Genomic DNA, 21756 nt, shown 5'->3' with positions numbered 1-21756 from the left:
TACCGTGCCAGGGGCTGTAGCTGCTTTTAAGTGCCACATTTGGAGCCCTGTACAGTCACAGTACATGTTGTGCGCAGGTTGTTGCACATGCCACTTGTTTTTCTTGTACTCCCTTATTTCAATACTCTTGCTGTAACTTTGTTTTTTTAGCAGCTTTTCTAGTCTCTTGAGCACTCTGGTACGGCCATAACTCAATTTGTCATAAACAGCTGGGCTGCTTGGAAAGAGCAGTGTCCGCATACCTGCTCAATAACTGATGTTACGTTTGTTTTTGTATTGAAGATGGAGGATAAGGAAGTAAATCCACTATCTATAATTGCTGTACCAATTGTCATGAAGCTCATTGACCCACCCTTATTTGGAAATGATTCACAGCTGACTAAATCAGTGGTTAAAAGCCATTGCATAACCAATTCAGAGATTGTTACACAATGTTTACGCACTTGACTGATACAGATGGGGAAAACTAACTGCAGAACGTTCAGTCTAGGTTCATTTTGCCTGTGTTACAGGTGAATTGAGCTTTTAAGGAAACTATTGGCTAACTTCTGGATTTTAGTCTAGTATTTAAAATGTGTAGCCCTTAATACACATTTTCTTCCTCCTTGTTAGTTTTGCATTTATTGCTCGAGTCTCGAATAAGGCTTACTTAGTCTGACCTATTTTCTGTTTCATAAATGTATCAAACCACAGGCACTCTTGCCTGATCTGCAGTCTGGTTTGTAGCCAGACTCGTATGAAACTGTATTGTGGGCGTATTGGACTGTTGGACGCTGCCAATTGAACATGTATCCTTGGTGTCTCTCGGATCTTAACAGTCACCTGTAAAATATGTTCCAAACACTAGTTGTATAACTGGGTGACTGAACAAGATCTATGTCACCCTTTTTAACTGCACTCTTGTTTTATTGTGGTCAAGACTGCTCAGCTTAAGTTTTTGCTCATCCCTGAATTGAAACCGCTATGGATTTGTATTCCTGTCTGCTTTGGAAAGTTTGAGGTCCCCCACAGAGAATAAAGGTTCGACCATGGCACCAGTACTGTTTCATGTTTTTCCTGGCTGTTCAGAGGGATGAAACGGTGTCTCTCCCCCCCCCCCCCCCCCCACCCCCCCCCCCTCTTTCTTTCAATAAGCATAACCGAGCTGTTCTAATAAGCTAGTCTGCCTCATTCCATGACCAGTTGTGTATAGAGGGCTAGTTGAATTAGGAGCTAAATTAGATTATTGTAATACCCTGTGTACAGATATTCATTCCAAAGAGACTAATGCACTGCCTGCTGTTGAATAAGAAACAAATTACCAAATTGACGTAGCACCTTTCTTGGTACACAGGACCACTTATGGTGGTGCCCATCAAGGAAGATAATAAACTAGATATTGAGACGTAGTTTGCATTCCTCTGACAATCAAATTAGTATGCATCCAAGTGAAAAGATGTAGATTTTTTTTGGGGGGGGGGGTGGTATTCAGTCTTCCACAGTTGATTAAGAGATTAATGGGAATTGTTTTCTTGGGTCATGTTAAGACATTGCTATACTAACGTCCTTGTTTGCATGTTGATGCCCAGTTCGCTTTTAAATGTTCCAGATGGTGTAGAATTTGTCTAGTATGGCTGTTAAGTGGATGAACTTGCTAACTGTGAGAAATTGATCCTGTACTAGTTTTGTAATCTAAAAATGGAATTCTGTGCTGATAAGTTAAACATTTTTGTAAAATATATTTGTGTGGTACAAGAGATGAATAGTTTAAGTTCCATTTTTAGGTCTCGCCGAACCAGCACATGCGCTGTGAGACATTTAGTAAGCGGTTTTTTAAAATGCAAACAAAGTCTATTGCTGGCCACCAGCTTGCAGTTACACGCCCAAGAGCGCGCCTCCCCCCGCCTCCCCAATGCTCGCTATGACTCCTTCTTTCGCGCCCACCACTTGTGTGATTTTATTTCCGTGCACATACAACTCCCGGGCTTGTTGCTTGCGCTTCTTGTTACAATCGTGAACGCTTTCACTTTCAATCGCTTTCACTGTTAGCCACAAAATGCCTGGTGTCTGCTTTACAAAGCTTCCCTTGATAAAATTGTGAATTTTTGCATCATAGATTCGCATCCTAGATTTGCACCTATAATTTGAGCAATTCATATTAATTTTCATGGATTCATGAAACATCCCTTTATTTTATTTGAAATCTGTTCAAGTTGCAGAGTCCCACGCGTAGTACTGTTCCTCCATGCATAATGACGTCTGTCAGACACAATGAATAGACATGAATATACATGGCCAAAATTTTCTTGTTTACATTTTTGTTTTACTATTTCGCCACATTAAACTGCTTTCTTCTGTGTAGAATCTACTCCCCCCGCCTTCCCCTCCGGCATCCAAAGACGTGTTTTTCATTATCAGACTTTTTTTTTATTATAACGTGAGCCTTGTACAGATTTTCACCTTTAAGCTCCTCTGTCACAGGACGTCACGTCACTCAAACACGTTCATGCACAGTATGTTGAGAGGAGGCTCGCACTGTATTGGAGCCATGTGGCTGGCCTGGGCTAGGCCCTCTGTGCTTCACAACCAACTTCGATCGACTTATCGCAGCACACCCGCCAGGCCTTGAGAAAACACACCACGCTCTCAGCACGTTTTTCCAGATTCCTTCAGAGGCTTTACGACTGCAGCTGTTAAGCTGTAAATAATGTTCACTCGAAGACAGACAGCAGTAGCAGCAACTACCACTGCACGCTTCCAACATGGCTGTCCATTTGCACGCTGCCTCTTGTGTTTATTGCCTGGAATGTTCACTGTCCCGAATAGTGCCCTAATCTTGCATTTGAACATCTGCTGATTTTAAAAGACACATGTTTAAATCACCCCACTCTGTTATTAGAGTGATATACGATGCTCACTAGTTCTAGTGATCACCTTGTATCAGTCCAAACAACCCTTATGGTGATTGGTTGTAGGTCAACCTTATAGACCAGCTATCCTAGTAGCGTGGACAAGAGCAGTCTTTAGGCTAAACTCTTTTGGCATGTGAAGCCAGCTGTTTTACCACATATAACCCCTTGAAAGGACACCACACAGGTTGTTATGAAAATAAACAGATATTTATTAACTAACATACACCTCTGAACTCTTTATGAGGTCAGAGGGCTAAGCACATGACAATACTACAAAAGAAATACGAGTTCACACAATATTTACACCTGTGCCTCAGGGGCACGACAAACCATATACTAGAAACGATGGCATGCGAGGAAAGAAAGTACTGTAAGGAGATCCAGAGACTGGAGGATCGCTGGGACTACGCTACAAACTAGGTAGGTAAGGAGCAGGAGGCCCACGGGACTCACGTGCAGAGTGGAAACTCTCACGCGGGATGCGTACCAACGTCTATGGATGCTACAGTTTGCAAAGTTACGGATTCCGGACGAACCCGGCTGGATGGAGGGAAAACAACAGTGGACCTGAACACTAGGAGAGTGAACACTGACGTCAGCACTTAAAAGCTTTAGTTACCTAACCCACAGGCTGCGGGTGCATAGGGCTGACGTGGTGTCGGGTTTGCTGCGTTGATCCCGGTGATGCCTGAAACAAGGAGTTGCTGGCAGGCAGCCAGATGGAGGATTCCGGTGGTTCCAAGGATGGAACTAGGAAGAGGAAGTCCTGAAGGGGACCGAGTCTCGGTCACTAGCCAATGACGGTGCTGGAACCAGATGCGGTCGCCACAGTCAGGTGAAGGATGGGACACTTCTCTCTGTAGCTGCGTGGACCAGGAGCTGTTCTTCACGACCAGGCTGGAGGCACGAGCTGTCCCACGTAGTCTGCTGCTGATGGCGGTGTTGGATCGTCCATCTGGTCAACAGGCCTTGGCAAGTGCAACAAAGATGGCGTCTGGTGCGGACCAGGAGGGTCCGGGGTGCTTCTCGTTCACAGGGAAGCAACGGCCAGTCTGGGGGACCAGACTAGCAGTGTTGGATTCTTCAGGTCGTCGCTCAGAGGTCACGAGCCAGCCGGCAAGTGACCAGACAACAGGACAAGCAGACCCAGGTGCACTCACTCGAGGATCCCTCGGCGGTCGTGCTGGAAGCGCTGTGCTGGTTTCTCAAGATGGCCGTCTCAAAGTTGCTCGTCGCACCCACGGGTCTCAGCTGTGCTGTGGATGTGGGTAGAGGTCAGAGGAGTCTGGAGGTCCGGGTCTCGTCGAGCTGGGTCGACTGGTTCCAGGAAGGAAGGACTTGCAGCAAACCGCACAAGAGCTTGATGGTGCCTGCGAAGCAGGATGGTCACTCCCTGACCATAGGGGAGATTCTTCAGTCTTCTGATGTTCAGGAGGTCGAAGGTCAAGAGTTCTTCGTGGAAGTTGTCAAGATTAATCTGATCTGGAATGGGACCAGCTCCTACCTTTTATTCAGCTAAAGGGGGCTGCACTACGACTAGGTCCCTCTGGGTGGGACCAGGAAGGGGGGTGGTTACACCCCCTTTCCTTTGTCCGGTCTGGTGCCAGCTCTGGGGCTGGAGTGCCCCAGGAACTGGTTCAGACCGGTGTATGCACAGGGACACATTGTGTGCCCCAGGCATGTCTCATTCCTTTTAGCCCTGTCCTACCTAATACACAAAATCCTGTCTGGGGTGTGCTAGCACCTCCCAAGGCAGGAAACCCTTTGTCCGAGCCTCCCTTGCTGAAAGGACTCCCAGCAGCAGGAGGTCAGACTTGTGTCTGTGGTGTCAGCATCCATTTTGTGATGTTGAGGCTCGAGTTAACTTTAACCGGGGTTCACAGTTACATACATGTCGTGTCCCTCTAGAAGGGTGGAATGCTACCCCCCATCTCCAGAATTGGCGAGGGGGTAGTATTACAATTCGTATGACACCTTACTTGACATGTTTTGATAATGTTATACCAAAGTTAGCATTTGACCGCGAGGTTTATAATGCACTTAAGAGTATATGGTATAGCGTTACCATGGAACAGCTATTAGGACTTGGTTCCGCAAGCTGCAAACGGGCTCAGCTCATGCCAGAGCACCATCTCACATAATTCCAAGCACTCTGCCTTCAGGATTGTTAAGGCCTGCCATAGGAGTGACTGATAGGAATATATGTGTCCATTTTAGGGTTAGGTATAGAGATACTATATCTAAAGCAAAGGGTGATTACACCACCTTGCCCCAGCTGATTGATCAGCCAGTTGTGTCAGATTTGGATGGCCAGCCAGGGGTGGCATAATACATGCTGCAGCCCCTGGTAGGCCCTGGGTGCACCTATGCCCTGGGTACCTAAGGTACACTGTACAGGGGCTGATAAGGTGACTCAGTATCCAATTAGATATGTACCTAGAGTACATGGAATTCATTTTACAGAGAGCAGTGGGCCTGGGGTCCTGAATAGCAGGGCCCCAGGTCAACTAAGTCGAAAAACCAGCAAAACACCAGGCAAAAAGTTGGGGGCAACCATAGTCCGATATCCACCTTCCTACAATTAGCTCTCCTGTCTGTACCCGTGTTTCCGGTTTCATGTACATGGGAGGGGCTAGGATAGGTTTGCAGCGGGGTTAGCTCATGGCATGTTTTTGAGTCTGGATTTGTGTAACAAATGATACTTGCTGAGTGTCATGGTCCAGCTTGCTAACACTAACCTTTTTCCTTTTTGGAAATCTTGCACTATTTTGTTTCCAATATGTGCCACAAAATTGGTTTAGTTTGTCGTTATAAATATCGCACCAGCGAATATTTGTTATTGAAGTCATTGGCATAGCCAATAGGTCTCGCCTTTGGGGCATTGGCATAGCCAATAGGTCTCGCCTTTGGGACCTTATAAGTGTTTAGCCATGCAACGGTTATTGTTGCAGTAAGGATATTGTGATGCATAACTAAATACTTGTAAGGTCCCAAAGGCGAGACCTATTGGCTATGCCAATGCTTGTTTTTAATGAAGTTTGTGGTGTTCTAGATTCAAAAATTATCAGATATCAGTAAAACCATGCTATTGATCAGGGTATAATGAATGTACATTGGTTAAATGAATTTCTCAGGCAGTCAGTGTTGCAGAATGAGGGCTTCTTGTTTAATTAGACCGCTTAAAATCATTTAACTGCCACTGTCGACTTGACTTTTGAGGTGTTAAGGTTTGTTGGTGCATGCATGGAGAGAGATTATTTTTGAAACTTTTTTTCTGTAGTGTCTCTCGTGCCCTCCTGTAAACCCCCTAAACCCCTCATGGCTTTATCCCCCTCCTGCTGTATAAGTTTTAGGAAGTAACATTTTTTTTTAAACTAACATTATTTGTAGACTTTTGCTTGCATGTAACTCATTTATTTTTTTGTCTTACAAAATGCGACAGAATAATTTTTTCTTGTTGAGTGTGAACATGTGGAAGTGTCCTGAAGGTCACAGCACTGGGCATGGTGAAATTCCACTTTTTGTATTTTGGTAAAAAGATGTTAATCTAGTTAAAATGAATCTAACATTACATTGATGTCTTGGAACAAAGGTATAAGAAGCCAGATGAGCGGAGTCCTTTGATAGCGGCCATGCAGCACTTCTTACCAATGCTGAAAGATCGCTTTGTCCAACTTCTTCCTGACCAATCTGATCAGTCTGTCCTCATTCAGAAGCAGATCTTCAAAATCTACTATGCACTTGTTCAGGTAGTGACCTTTCAACTTACATTTTTCTGTTGCAATTTGCCACCATGTCTTGTGCACTAATCTTCAGTTTTGCTGCAAGCATGTTGTTCCCCTTGGTTTTCTTTTTCAGGAAACAAGTGACCCAAAGGCGAGGCATTACACTCCCACTATGTGAGACTCTCTGCCCTATAATTGCTGATAAGAATGCTATTCTCCAGCAGACCGCATTATGATAGAAGTAGACCCACCTAAACATGCTTTACCTTCTAAGATGGAGAAGGAAAGGTAGCAGTGTGCCGTATGGACTGAGCAGGGTTATCACTACCTGTGTTTTTAGATACTTTAACCTCCGTCAAGGAGTTTAAGCTGTGTATGTATGTGCCATTGCAGGCCACTCCTACTTTGCTAGCTTTAGTATGCAGACCAGCACATCATTGTTATTTCCGGCTGTTGAAAGTACTTAGTTAGCCCATCTAATGCTTGATTTCATCTGTAATGGGCATCCACAGCCAGCTTGCAGGCCCCTGGGAGGTGAAAAGCGACAGTCGACATGGCACTCTACCTGGGTGCCATGCCAGCCAGCACTGCCTGAAGGTATATAAAGTCACCCCTTTAGCAAGCCTTACAACCCTAAGGCAGGGTGTGCTATACCACAGGTGAGGGCATATCTGTAGGAGTACATATGTCCTATAATACTTAGGTCAATTCTTGAATATTGTAAGTTCCCGGACCCTTACATCATCCGCCTCGCATCCTGGTGTCTACGGCAGCCAGCCACACTGCCTGCCAGGAACCCCTGGAGCAGCGGTGCGGTCCCGATGTGGCGGTGTGCTGATTCCAGGCTCCTGGCGCCGGACTGAGCTTCTGCTCCGCAGAGACCACAACATGGCGGCCCTCTCAGTGTGCCAGTGGTGACCATGGCACCCTTCCTCTGGAGGCGCCGGCTGGCGCTGCTTATATTTACAGCTGAGCCTCCTTGATGTGCTCCCTAGCCCTGGGGAGCAGCCTCGGTGGTCTGCCGCAGGCCCAACGAGACCGCTCTCTGGTGCATTCCCTCCACAAAATGGCAGCCCCGTGCACCCCCGGCTGGTGAGCCTGCTGATGCCTAGGTCTGCCTGGGGGCTTCATCCTCTGAGATCCAACCAGGGGGATCGGCTGGTGTGAAGGACGCAGTGCTGAAGGCCCACACTCGGACGACGAGCAGCATCCCTGGAGAGTGCATTGCCATACCGCTCCCAACTACAGAGGCCGCTCTGGAACAGGCAGCGGCTGTATCATCTGGTGAGTGGGGTAGGGGCCGTGGACCAGCTGTCGTATCTGGCTGTGACTCAGGTGTGCCCCTGTACCCCCTCATGGGGCCAGGGGCGCATAGGCCCCGCTGGTCGGCAGCGCTGGTGCAATCCTGGGACCCAGCTGGTCCAGAGGCGTTGTGGCTCGGCCCTTTGGGTGGCGAGCCGCGTTTGCTTCCATCCGCTCGCGCTCTGGGTCCTCTCTGCCTTTTGGAGCTGAGCAAACCAGGGGCTGGGCGGCCTACATCTTCCACAGGGAAACCACGGCCTGGCGCTACTGGGGCCTACCGGGCTGGAAATGGGCCTTCTCCTCAAGCCCCAGTCCCTGCTCTGTGGGGGCGGGGCACTTCCCCCTTCCTCCCTTGGCCACCAGATCTGGTGGCGGTGTGGTCTGGTGCGGTGATCGGCTGCACCACACCCTGGAGCTGCTTTCCACAGTCTCCAAACTGCCTGGCCTGCCCTCCGGGGACGCCTTCTTACCGCTGCGGATTTCCCCACCATCATTGACTAGCGGGGGAGGTGAGGGCTCTGAGTCGTCCTATCCCATAGCAGCAGTACCGGCGGTGGGACATTGACCGCATGTACTGAAGGTGGAACCAGCTGCACTGCGTGCTCTGCCTGGGATCCGGCGGTCGGGACCTTCCCTTCACCAAGGGCCTGTGATGTGTCGTCCCCAAGAAATATTGCCCCCTCAAACTTTTTCCTCAAAGCTCCACTCCGTACGTTGCGGGCGCTCACCGTGGTAATAACTTCTACACCCCTCATTGCATCCCTGGTCTTTACTCTCTGCACCATGGAGCAACCCTGGAAACCGCGGACCGGACATTACCTTTGTCTGCCCTTCACACAGATTACACCCCTGCCTTTGCTCTGGGTGGGGGGAGACATCCTCGACTGGGGGGGTCTAACAGTCCCTGGTCTCCTCTGCGTGGCCCTTAAAACCCCCTGCGGAGGTGTGACCTGCCATCAAATATGAAGAGGGACAAGGCCTCTAAGTCCGCAACTGCTTCTACACAAACTAAGATGAACCGGTGCACCACCTCTGACCACGACCCCCTTGGCAGGCAGTGGGGCCCCTACCCCCCCAGGCCCCCCCCTCCATTCCACAGGCAATTAGTGCCTCGCAGGCATCAGTTGAGGGGAAGATCGGAGAGTTCAAAGTGGACGTATCCCTCCTTCGACAGGACCTCCGCAATGCTACAGCCCGAATTAGAGGCTGAATCTCGCCTTCCTACGGTGGTGGACGATCTCGTACAACTGAAAGAACAAGTGGCTCACCTACGCTCGCACACCTAGGAGCTGCATCGGCGTGCAGGGGATGTGGAAAATCATGCACACCTCAACAACCTCTGCCTGGTGGAGTTTCCCGAAGGGGTCAAGACTAACCAAGGATCCATCATGGATGCCCAAGGACGCCCTCTACTCTCCGCCCTCTGCATGGTTCATGGTTGAGAGAGAGCATCAATCCCTCGTACACAGACCACCACCTGGAGCCCCACCTCTCCCGATTATACCAAAAATCCTTAACTTTAAAGACTGGGACGCCATTCTGCGTGAGGCGTGTGCTCCAGGACCCCTCAAATTCCAAAATCACAAGGTCATGGTATTCCCTGATTTATAAAAGAGGTAAAAGACCCCCGCCGCTCCTATACTGATGTTAAAAAGACTGCGTGCCCTGGGCCTACAGTACCAACTTCAGTTCCCCCACCCCCGCCACCCCCTCCACCCCCCAGGTGCCAGTCCAAGCAGCAGCGCCCCGATCCTCGAGCACGGCAGCTCAGACTCCTCAAGCCCTTCGGGCTTCCCCGCCTCAGTCACCACTCTGCTGACTATTTACCTGGAGTTTCCACATCACTGGCCCGAGGGGGCTCACCGAGAATACACTCTGACCTTTCCCGCACCCCAAATCGCTGAGGACTTATCGGACAAGGCAAATACACACTCACTATTGTGAGGTGCTCCCGCCTCAGTAGTGTTTATGAACCGTGGCAGACTTTCGTGCTCAAATTTTTTATCTGACACGTCCTCAACGCAGCCTAACCCAAGCGTTTTAGTTTGGTTCTTGTTACGGGGGGTGGGTCGACAGATGCTCCAGTTCTCGAAGTATAAGGGGGGGGGTTCGATGTTGGGACTGTTTTTCCCCCAAGTAGTTTTCTGTTTCAGCTACCACGGAACACCATGCGGGACAGTATTACTTCACTTGTTACACCCTCCTGCACAGACGCTGGTCCCCATGCGTGCTCCTGACTTTCTGCATGACCTTACATTCATGCTCCACACACCAACCGCCATGACTGATATATCCGTCCCCAGGGCATCCCTTCATGTACTGTTGTCGTGTTCTAATCTAGGACCCCGATCAATATTGTGACCTTATGCCCCTATACGGCTATAATCCATTCATACCCCTATAATGGCATACACGATCAGCCATATTTCAGAAACTCTCCTCTGCAGCTCATTACAGTACATGACACAGCAGAAGCCACTATCTAAGATTCCTAGATTACACTCAGAGTTCTTCAACAAGATAAAACCCAGCAACCTGGGAAAACCCCGCTTGCTATGTTTTTGATTAGTAATAGAACTCTAATGAGCACTGAAAGGACATTCGCTTCCTAGTGACATCTTTATTGACGTCTTATGTCCAAAAACGTACGTCAAACAAGGCACCTTTCATGTATAAATAATACCAGCGTTGCCTTAAGCAAAGCGCGAACGATGGTGTGGTGAATACAGGAGCCGAACAGCTGTCCCTTGCAGAGCCCAGCAGATGCAAGCAGCCCACGGACGCTGCCCCTCCTCCTCCTCCTTGACGCGCTGAGAGACGCTGTCTTTTCTCCTGCCAAGAAAATCCAGCTCCGGCGTTTCCAGCCTACTCTTGCGAGTGACTGGGATATCGAGTCCTGGAAGGAGATACAAGGCCTCCAACATTTTATTCCAGAGGTATGGTGTGGACTAAACCCTTAAAGAGAATTCTTGAAGCAAACCTTGGCAAAACCAACTTAACTTAAACTGCTACTTACTCCATTCCACGTGTTGGGCTTAGGTCAGGTACACTGGGGTAGGCGTATTTAGAAGCACCAGTTGAGTACGTTAGCCTAATGTATATATGAATGTATATATTTTATTCATTTTAACCATTGTATGGCTAAGAAACCATATCAATGCTTTTACAGTATTTCGCAACCCTCTTTTTACTGTACACACTTTTTATAATAACAAGTCTTGCAATCTGGCAATTATTTCTCTTGCATGAGAGACTGTTCAATAAATAATACCTTTTATTGAAAACGCCCGTCTCTCTATTCTCTGCATCTTGGTGAAAGTAATCTGCACAACTGACTGAGTAAAATAACTGTCTATTGTTTCACACAACTCTAGAGATTGACTCTTATTCTAAGGAGCAAAGTTGTCATGTTTATCCGGTTGTTGGAAAACTGAATCCCTTCTTGTCTGTCCCAGGGAAGCTGATCACTGCCTATTCAGTCAAGAACGTTTCCAGTGACCTCTGAGCTAGTTGGTACAAACCCAATTAAGTTTAGCATAGTCAGAGACCTGGAAGACCACACTTCTACGTCTACACTGCTGTTTGTTATTCCAATGCGCAGGGCCTATAGGGAAAATAGGAACTACACTACACTGTCATGGAATGTTAATGGCCTCCTCGACCGGCTTATACGCATGGTCGTCCTGTGCTATGCTCCACGCCTTGGTATAGAAGTACTTCTACTCCAAGAGACACACCTGTTGGGTAACTGCTGCCCTTTCCTGGCACGCTATGGGTATGATAGTGTGGCACTCTGGCTTCACTCATCCCACTTACCAGATGTAACATGCTCTGTGCTGTTGGCCTGGCGGGCCACATTGCGCCATACTCCCTGGACAGGCAAGCTGACTCGGTGCACCCCTTTCTTGCAGGGTACTTGGCTCAGAGCGATCAGTGGGCTACAAGGTTTTAGATCATGGGATCGCATAGGAATCTCACAACTTGGGGATGTGTAGACAAGCGGCCTAATGCGTTCCTTTCAAGACCTTCGGACCAGTTACTCCCATCTCAGTTCTACAAATACTTGCAATTGGTATATGCACATCACTAATGACACCAGGATCCCAAGGCACAGACTATGCTAGTAGATTTAGTCAAAGGGGACGTTTCGCGCATTTATCAAACACTGGTTAATACCCCCTCTAAACTGGAGATGGTAGAAGGGATTTGAAGAAGACCTTGATTACTGGAGCGAAGGGTACATGCGTGATTGTAGGGGACAAACTTCCCTGCCAGATACAGGGGGCCTGAACCATAAATACTCTTATGGATGATACAACAGGTTTTTAAGTTTAACCCGTTGTCTGATCGGTAGCCAATGGAGCTTCTGTAGAAGGGGACAAGAGGGGGTTCTGTGCGGGGCATTTAGAACCAGTCTAGCGTCTGTATTCTGAGCCACCTGGAGTCTACTTAGTATGTTGTCATTTGCTGATATTAGTAGCCCATTACAGTAGTCCAGTCGGCTAAGCACTAGAGCCTGAACAAGAGTCTTTCTAGATGAATCTGGCCGTAATGAAAAAACTCTTCTAAGGAGTCCAATTACATGGAAACAGGACCCTGCTGTTTGATTGACATGCTCCTTTAAAGACAGTCGTTGGTCCAACTGAACACCCAGGTTTTTTGCTACCTGCTTAACCACTTGGACGCTAAGGGATATCAACTCATATAATGAGATTTCCATTGAAATGAATGGGCAGTGCATGACAAGTTAACCTTGTCATTAGCATCCAAGTGGTTAAGGCTGGGAACGGGGCCCAGATCTGATGGCCACCGGTCCGGCGACCACAGTAATGGGGCCTCATTGAACAGCATAACCTCGGTTTTCCCTACATTACACTGCAGGAAGTTCGAGGCCATCCATTGAGTCACAGCCCTCATACCTTCAGAAAAGGAGTGTTTAACTGCAGCAGTCGGGGTCAGGAAGGGAAAAAGCAGCTTAGTATCGTCAGTGTATGACCGGAATGAATCCATAAGATCTTATAAGGTCAGCCAGGGGGGGCCACATACACATTAAAAAGCGTGGGACTTAGACACAAGCCCTGTGGCACCCCTTTGTTAAGCTCCACAGGTGCCGAACGGAAAGAACCCAAGCTGACACTGCGAGCGACCAGATAGAAAACTCTTCAACCAGGACAGGGCCAAACCCCTAACCCCTACCTCCTGCAAACGACTGAGCAAGATTTCGTGCGATATCGTGTCGAAAGCTGCAGACAGGTCCAACGGCACCAGAATGGCAGAGCTCCCCTTATCCTGTGACATTCTGATGGTATCAGTCACAGAGCGGAGTGCCGATTCCGTGCTATAGTTGGGCCTGAATCCGAACTGGGAATGATCTAAACCTCCAGTTACCTCGCTGAAATTCGACAGGTGGGTATTGATAGGCTTTTCCATTGTCTTGCTCAGGTATGGGAGGAGAGATATGTGGCGGAGGTTGGATAAATCAGTCCAGGGAAAAGTAGAGTTTTTACCGATGGGATTTAAAAGAGCCTTCTTCCACTCCTGTGGTACCTGACCTTCAGCAAGAGATTCACCAAAGTCTGGATCATAGGGCCAAGAGAATTGCCCAGGGAAGAAACCATTCTGGCAGGGATGAGGTCGTACGGTGATCCGGTCTCAATTTGACCTATTAGAATCTCAATGTCACTCTGACTAACTGCTGGAAAGGCACTGAGTGTGGCGAAATTAATGGTCCGGGAGTAATGTGGTGGTGTGGGGGGTCAATCCATTGAGTTTGTGGTCTTGATGATTTTATCATAAATCAACTATTTTATTACTAAAATAGAGAGATGTCATCACATAGTGATTGTGAGGATGAGTCAAGACTTTCACAGGCCGTAGGTTTAGTTAAAGGATTGTAAAATCCGATAAAATACCTTAGAGGAATTGCCTGCCTCGGTTAGTTGCAAGGCAATGTTTTTTCGGGCCAATCTAATGTTCTTATGATATGCCGTTAAGGCAATATAATAGCCCTCTTATCATCCTCAGAATGCGTTTTTCTCCAGGCTCTTTCTAACTTTCTACAAGCCTGTTTATCAGACCGTAGTTGGTCAGTATGCCACGCCTCTTGACAAGATGTAGGGCGCTGTTTACATAATTTCATGGGGGCCAGGGAGGCAACCGCAGTTAAAATGGCAGAATTGAGCTTAGACCCAGTTCAATGTTTCAGAAGCGGTAATAAGGGGCTCAACTAATGCCTTCTGAAAATCCTCTGTCACTTTTTATACCATTGTCTACGCCAAAAAGGAGGGGAGGACAGTTTACTAGGTTTGTCCAAACCTAGCAGGGAAAATTCAATAACAAAGTGGTCTGACCAATTCACCGGAGTAGGGGCCAACATACAATCTTTGAGGAGTTAGAAAAGATCATATCCAATGTGTGGCCTGCTAGGTGAGTTGGACCTTTGTTATGTTTAAGTCCTAGTATAAACAGGTCCGCCAGAAAGGACAAAGTTTCAGGATTATTGGGAAGATCGCCGTGCACATTAAAATCCCCTAGAAGTAAAAAATAATTTCCAGCTTTAAAATGTGGGGCCAGTATTTCAACTAGGGAGAGGGCAAAATTGGCGCTCGGCCCTGGTGGGCGATAAACCAGAGCCCCCTTCCAGTGGGCTTTAGAGGGAGTATTGATCCGAAAGCTCATTTCCAACAGGGCTTTATTCCTCTGTTCCAAGACTGAGACCGTAATCTCCACTTTTTGAATGACGGCAATGCCACCACCAGTTTTAACAGGTCTGTCGAGCCTTATTTTATATCCCGCAGGGATGCCCAGGGCAATTGCAGGGACCATGTGAGGTTTCAGCCACGTCTCAGTCAAGAAACATAATTCAGGCTGTGCGGTGGAAATGAGATCCCAAATTTCTGTGTGGTGTTTGGGTAGGGAGCGGGTGTGGCATAGTCTAGGCTCTTCCACCCATTCACCGGGTGGGTTTTCCCCTCTGACACCCTACCGAAGTGTGTAGGTGAGAGGCCTGAAACAGACAGTACCTACACGAAATAGGACCTTCTAAACATGGCCAAGAGTCACGTGCATAGCCTTATAAAGGAGCTAACTGAAGGCTTAATAGTTCCTGAGCTGAAAAGCACACACGGCTAACTACATCAGGGTCTCTACTAACCTGGACAGAGTCCATAGCCCCTGGCCCCGTCCAGTCGCAGACGGGCTACGCTTTGGCTCCTCTTTGGCGCTGCCCTTTGCGCGAACGCTGTGCGCTCGTGGATACACGAGGGCTAAATAGCCCCGGAGTTCCTACGACTAGAGCGCTAACGCTCCAGTGGTAGGGCGGAAGTGCCTGGCTCTCCCTGACCCGCCCTCCGCAACAGTACTGGCTACCGCGTCGGACCGGGGCGGGCAGGAGTAGAGACTGAGCCCAGGCTTCCTTTTGTCCGGTAAGTGCCAAGCCCCCCTTACAATTCCCAAATGGCACAGATAGCATAATATTAAAATAAACTCCAGATTGAAGTCACAACACAATTGCAGTTTCAAAGTTAAAATGCACGTTTTAAAATTAGCGTCAACAAGGGGAGCACTTGATTCTACCTGTGGCAACTGAGTGGATCGGAAGAGACCTCGCCACCGTCCTCCCTACCGCCAATAGGGGCTAGGCCTATGTACCCTCCCACAGAGGGTGGTATAATAGAGGGTGTAGTCACCCCAGGCGCGGTGCTCATTAACCCTACCTGTAACTCCCCTAAAAAGTCTCCTAAATCTAGTATTTAGTAGGCTCCCTCAGACCTTGAAACTAGTTAACTACATCCTAAGGAGAACGCCATGCAGCGACTACTGCCTGGCCCCAGCCCTATTGGCCTATCTCCAGCTACAAAGATCCTGCGATAAGACGACACCTGTGCTGCAGCTAGCGACTACCAGAAACTCAAGGAAAACTGCCTGAAAATTCAGAAAGACAAGGACTCCAGAGGACAGCAGTTCTGTCCCCAAGAATCCAACACAAAGGACCCCAGTACCAGCTGGAACCGCGAGTTCTGACCACTCTGCATCAGACGCCTATGGCCTGTGTCCAGGTGGATAGAAGTAAGTAATAGCAGGAAAACCTACTAGGTACTGCCAAAAATATGTTGTACTTTGTATAGGAAGACATTGGTAGCCAGGAAGTAAGTTTCAAATGGTCTTTATTAATCCATGTCTATAACATCAAACCGGGATCAGCCAAGTACAGGTCTTAAACCAGCTCTAGTAACTCCTATGCCAGCCCCACCAGTGTCCTGTCATCGGTGGCATGGTTGCATGTCCAGCAAACCAGAAGTATTAATAAATCACAAATAAACATACCTTTCACTGTCAGCATATTTTCAGATAGATGCATGAAGTTTACATATGCATAAATCAAATCGTCAAGGAAATTCAAAAAGGAAACCATACAAGATTTATAAACTTCTTCCGTTTCAACAATATATCATGAACACATGATGATATGCAAACATATATTTCAAATCTTAATCTGTTGTGTGTGGCCCGAGGCATTTCGTGACTATACGGTCCCTTTGTCGGCAGCCTTGAATGAAAATGTAATTAAATTACTCCTAATCAGGAAAAAATTTATGAAGATCACTGTGAATCATATTAGCACAACTCCTGGTTGGTGGTTACATGCCCGTTTTAGGGCAATTGTGAATTACACATGCTTGGTATGCAATTAAATGTGAAAAGATTTCACCAGTGGAGTTTAGGGAGGTGATGGTACCAGAAACCCTGACTCTAGCTATCCAAAACAGGTGTCTAGACCTGTCTCTCCAATAATCAAGAACCTATTAAATTAAGAGTATAACTCACCAGGACACATAAAACGAGTATCATCGGTAAGGTCAAACGAGTTCTGCCAAAGCACACTAAAATATACAATGACTAGACTAAATGTATGAATAACATTAACCACAACGTAAATACTGTGCCGAACATTACAATTCCGACAACTCCCCAAGAATAAGAGATGATCATGAAATCAAACTACTCCATCTGGTCAGTATGAATCATTCTAAGGCATCTGCAGAAATAAAAACTAACCTGTGATGCACCGTCCTACTATTAACTGTATAACCATAGTAAAAAGAGAATGATGCCAGGTCATGTTTCTTACCTGAGAAACTGATTGAATGTGATCCCTCCCGTAGACGCCGCGAACAACTTGTCGGTGAAAAGCCGCGTTCGAAAAAAACACTAGAAGCTGGAACTAATATTGGGAAAACCCGAATCACCTGATGGAGAATAGAGGTAGAAACAATGCCGCGGTGTCTGGGTGGCCCACCGGCCCAGAACAGGTTCCTCAGCGATCCAGACCTCAATTCTAGCGTTTGCTGACCCCTCCTGAACTCCACGACACCTGCAGCCTGAATCCATAGGCTTCCCCCTGACTGCAACTGGCTCTGGTAAGAAGAATCTGACGTCCTAAAGACATCCGTGCACCCCAAGCCCCTGGGCCTTGGAGAGCTGAACTGACTGTGCCCCTACATCTCTACTCACCTCTGCTGTTGCTGGTCTCCTGCAAAATCCAGTGCAGCGCCTGCAGCCTGTTTGTTGAAAGCAGGATCTTCATTAAAAAGCATGGAGTGTCCGATTCTGAAATTGCACCCTATGTCGCTGGTGGTGTATGTTTGGTGCTGCTTTAAGCCTCCACCCCCGCGCCCCCCTTTCTTGAGCGAACGCACAAAGCTTGGCCCCTGTAACCGCTGCTCTGGCATCCACCCACCCACTCCTCTTCTGGGAGTTTCCTAAATCTGCCTCTCAGACAGTATATAGTGTGCTGGAGTCAGCATGGTTATAGATTGATGAGCGATAGAACTTTGTCTATTTGTGATTGCCCTTTTGTCCCATAAACTTTTACCCTCCAGCGTGTTAAATTCAGTAGGTCATCCAACTGAGATAAATGGCGTTGAAGCACATCAGAGCCGCATGTTTCGATTTAATTGATTTCAATGTAAGTTGTATTCAGCCAGTAATGTTTGAAATGTTTTCAGCGTAGTGCCTTCCATTATACCTCCCAATGTTGTGATTACTATAGAACCCCCCCTCCCCCATGGGGTCTGTTAAATGCATCTGCCTCACCACCGCATCCGTGCCAGAATAGACTTCCATATCTTTACCACTACCATGGTCGCCAGAGGGAGTGTTGAGCCAACCACCCCCACCAATCTTGCCTATGTATGTAGACTTTAAGCATTTAGCGAGGGCTATGCAAGGGAACCTGTGGTTTCATAACGAGCTACGTAGCCTGGAGTTCAAGTTCTAGAATAGGGAGTCCCAGACCTTGTAGGGGTAGTTTTGTGGTTGGTGTATGAATCGCGGTAGGGATACCATTTTGTAAAGAGCCGATCTGCCCAGTAATGATAGGCAGTCGTGACCACTTTCTCATGTTGGTGGCTAGCCTAATAATAAGGGTTCCCGAGCTGACTTGTATCTAATGTGATGTACACACCAAGGTATCTGAGCCTGTCGGATCACCTGAAGGTTGGCGACCATCTGAGCTTTTGAGGGTAGGGGTTGGCCGGAAACATGGAGGGCTCGCTAAAGATCTGTAGTGCTCTCTGAACTGTTACCAGGTGTCAAAGATTAATATGGCGTCTGAATACAGTGCCACCCTACCTGATACCCTGTCCAATCAAAGCCCTGCGTGTGTATATCCAAACTGAGGCTGGTCGCTAAAGGTTTCAGGAAGATGTTGAATAGGAGAGTGGATAGTGAATATCTTACTACTGCATGAAGTTTTAAAAGAATATGCATGCCAGGCTGTTTGGGGTCAGGGGACCTTCCCAGTGGTAGACTCTGGGCTTGTTACAGTTAATCAGCTGTGAGGTCCTCATCCAAGGAGGCTTGTACACTTGCCAATAGGCAGAAGTCTAGGTTAAACTCCTATTTTCTCCACTGGAATTCTTTCAGGGCATAATGCTCCCGACCGAAGGCACCTACATTAAAAAGTGCCTATGTTCACTTAAAAATTACTAAGCGCACGACACCGGATTTAACCTCCGAGCAGAGTCCAGGCTTTACCACCTGCGCATCTTCTGGACGACGAAGACTCTGAGGGCTCTATGTTCCAGACAGCTACTAGCCCATCTGAACTGAACGTAAATTATCACGAGAGTTCAGATTATGAGGAGCAAGAACAGGACCAGCAAGAGGATTACCAGGAGGAATTCCAGCCTCCTCTTCCTCCTCAACCTATGGTGTGTCTACCCGCATCCATAGTCACGGATCTGCAGTTCTTGATTGTGGACTACAAACAAAGGTTTCCCTCAAAAGCTCCACCACCTCCAGTGGTTTCTCCTCCGCCTAGACCTCTGCCTCCCCATCTAGTGCTTCCGCTGGATCCCACTCCTTCACATCCTCCACCATCCTCAGATGATGAAGAGGAGGAGCAACAGTAGGAGGAAGGGGAACTCCAGGACTCACCTGATGAGTGGAATGATTGTCATTCCATGTCCAGCATCTCCTGTGCCAACGCAAGCCGATTCACCCCCGGAGGACATTGGGGGATTCCATAATATCCTGGAAAGGGCGGCTTTGCGTTTTCAAGATTCCAATACCCACTCAACAACAAGACTGTTTCCTTTATGATTTTACTGTTTCCTTTATGATTTTAAGGAACCATTCAAAAAGGCTGTTGGGTCCATTCCAATCATCGACTACATTTAGAACAAAGGGGTTAAAATCATGCAAAACCCTTTTTCCTTGCATCCAGTTCTGCCCAGGCTGGACAATAAATATAGGGCTCCAGACACTGCTCCAGCTTGCCTTGAGGACTATCCAAAGCCGGACTCTGTCATTACTCAAGCAGCACAAATCGAAAAATCCTTCTGCTGCTCTAACTGCACCACCGGATAAGGAGGGACGAAAACTGACAATATTGGAAAGCTGTTTTCTTTGATGTCCGCGTTGACAGTGCGCGCTTCAAACTCCACTGCACTGTTAGGACGTTACAACCGTCAAATGTGGGCTGATATCGCCCCATATTTGGGATCCTTGTCGGAGGAAGCAAAAGAGGCTAAAAAGATTCTCTTTGAGGTGGAGCGTTCGCCTTCTAAGATGGATGATTGTGCGATGGATATGGCTTCAACAGGATTCCGCTAACTTGCCGGAGCTGCGGTACTAAGACTACAAGGCTGGCTCAAAGCAAATACTTTCCGAGCAGAAGTGCAAACTAAGGTGCTCGACATGCCTTACCACGGCCAACTTCTGTTTGGGGCACACATTGATGAGGCGCTTCAAGGTATTAAAAAAGATACTGATACAGGGAAGGTACCCCTCCAGTTTTAAAATCCTCCCTTTCGGGGCTCAAGAGGGAGAGGCCAATCTTCAAGAGGTGATTTTCAAAGTAACCGGTCCTCGTACAGCTCAAATCAGCAGTACAAACCCCAATATCAGCAAAGACAGCAACAACCGTCTTACACAAAGTCTTCCTTTCATGGTAGAGGAGGAAAGGATACAGCCAGAAGACAATGACTTCTCTCTGCCACAGGTCTCCACTTCTCCACCATGCAAAATTGGAGGAAGAATTTCATCTTTCCTACAAAATTGGAGAAAGATTACTACAGATCGATGTGTCCTCCAACTAGTTCGCTTCGGACACTCTCTGGAATTCATAGAAACTCTGCTTCAAACCCCTCCTCGCCCAATGCTCCACAAGAATTTACATCTGCTGCAATTGGAACTCTCACTAATGCTCCAGAAAGGCGCTATAGGAAGAGTCCTTCGCGGTCAGAGAGGCAAGGGGTTCTACTCCCGATTCTTCTTAATTCAGAAGAAAGAGAAAAAATGGAGACCTATATTGGACTTGAAACCTAAACAAGTATCTCAAAAAAGTCATTCCGTATGGTGTCAATTCAGGAGGTGCTACAACTCCTCCATGCGAACGACTTCATGGTGTCTCTAGACCTTCAAGGCGCTTATTTTCACGTGCCTATCCACAGGAATCACAAGCAATACCTCCGGTTCGCTGTGGCTGGCAAACACTACCAGTTTCGGGTGTTGCCTTTCTGCCTGAAGTCGGCACCACGCATTTTTACAAAATACTTATCTCCAGTAGCAGCGTACCTCCGGCAACATCACCAAGTCTTCCAACACTTGGACTACTGGCTCGTCAAGGCACCTTCTTTTGCACACGTGACCAAGTCCTCCAACGCCTGTCTTCAACTTTTCAACGACTTGGGCCTTACACTCAATCGAGGGAAATCTGTCCTGTCCTTCAGCCTTCCCAGCGTCGTTCTCTGACGTTGTCTCACGAATCTCAGAAAATCTGGAACTGGCTACTCCTTCACAACATTTCCCTTCAGAATATGTCCCTGGAACAGACTATGTCCTTGCAGACTCACTGAGCAGACAGCGCTCTGTGTGCCACGAGTGGGAGTTTGACCACCAACTTCTCAGTTACATCTTTTCCCGATGGGGCAGGCCTCGCCTGGATCTGTTCGCAACCAAACAGAACACCGAATGCCAACATTACGCAAGCTGGCGTCCCCAGAAGGGGTCTTTAGGAATGCATTTTCGATCGCATGGTTGAACGTCTTGCTGCCTCCAGAAGCTGAAGGCGGAACATTTGTACCGTGATCTTGATAGCTCCCAGCTTGGCCGCGCCAGCACTGGTTTACGGAGCTTCATCTCCTATCGCTGGAACCTCCGATTGCATTGAAACTGTGCCCCAATCTCCTCACAATGAACCACAGACCAGTCCAACATCCGGATCCAGCATCTCTCAAATTATCAGCTTGGCTCCTGAGTGCAGAGAATTCCCGAATGTAGATATCCTGCAAGATTGCAGAGCTGTTCTAGCCCGGGCTTGGGCTGACAGTACC

At 47.8% G+C, this 21756-nt stretch overlaps 1 protein-coding gene across 2 annotated transcripts in view; it reads left to right on the top strand.

Moving 5' to 3' along the window:
• The window catches only part of IPO7 (importin 7), a 262709-nt gene that overhangs the window by 46329 nt on the left and 194624 nt on the right, over window positions 1-21756 (top strand). For both annotated transcript variants that reach the window (XM_086955971.1, XM_086955972.1), the window contains exon 5: window positions 6484-6640. In XM_086955971.1, coding sequence (XP_086812097.1) covers window positions 6484-6640 — 157 coding nt within the window. The remainder of the gene's footprint in view (window positions 1-6483; window positions 6641-21756) is intronic.

Source organism: Lissotriton vulgaris, chromosome 2_1 (assembly GCF_964263255.1).
Source record: "Lissotriton vulgaris chromosome 2_1, aLisVul1.2, whole genome shotgun sequence".
NCBI lineage: Eukaryota > Metazoa > Chordata > Amphibia > Caudata > Salamandridae > Lissotriton > Lissotriton vulgaris.
The sequence above is the reverse complement of the archived record's forward strand: the minus strand, read 5'-3'. Positions and strand labels throughout refer to the sequence as shown.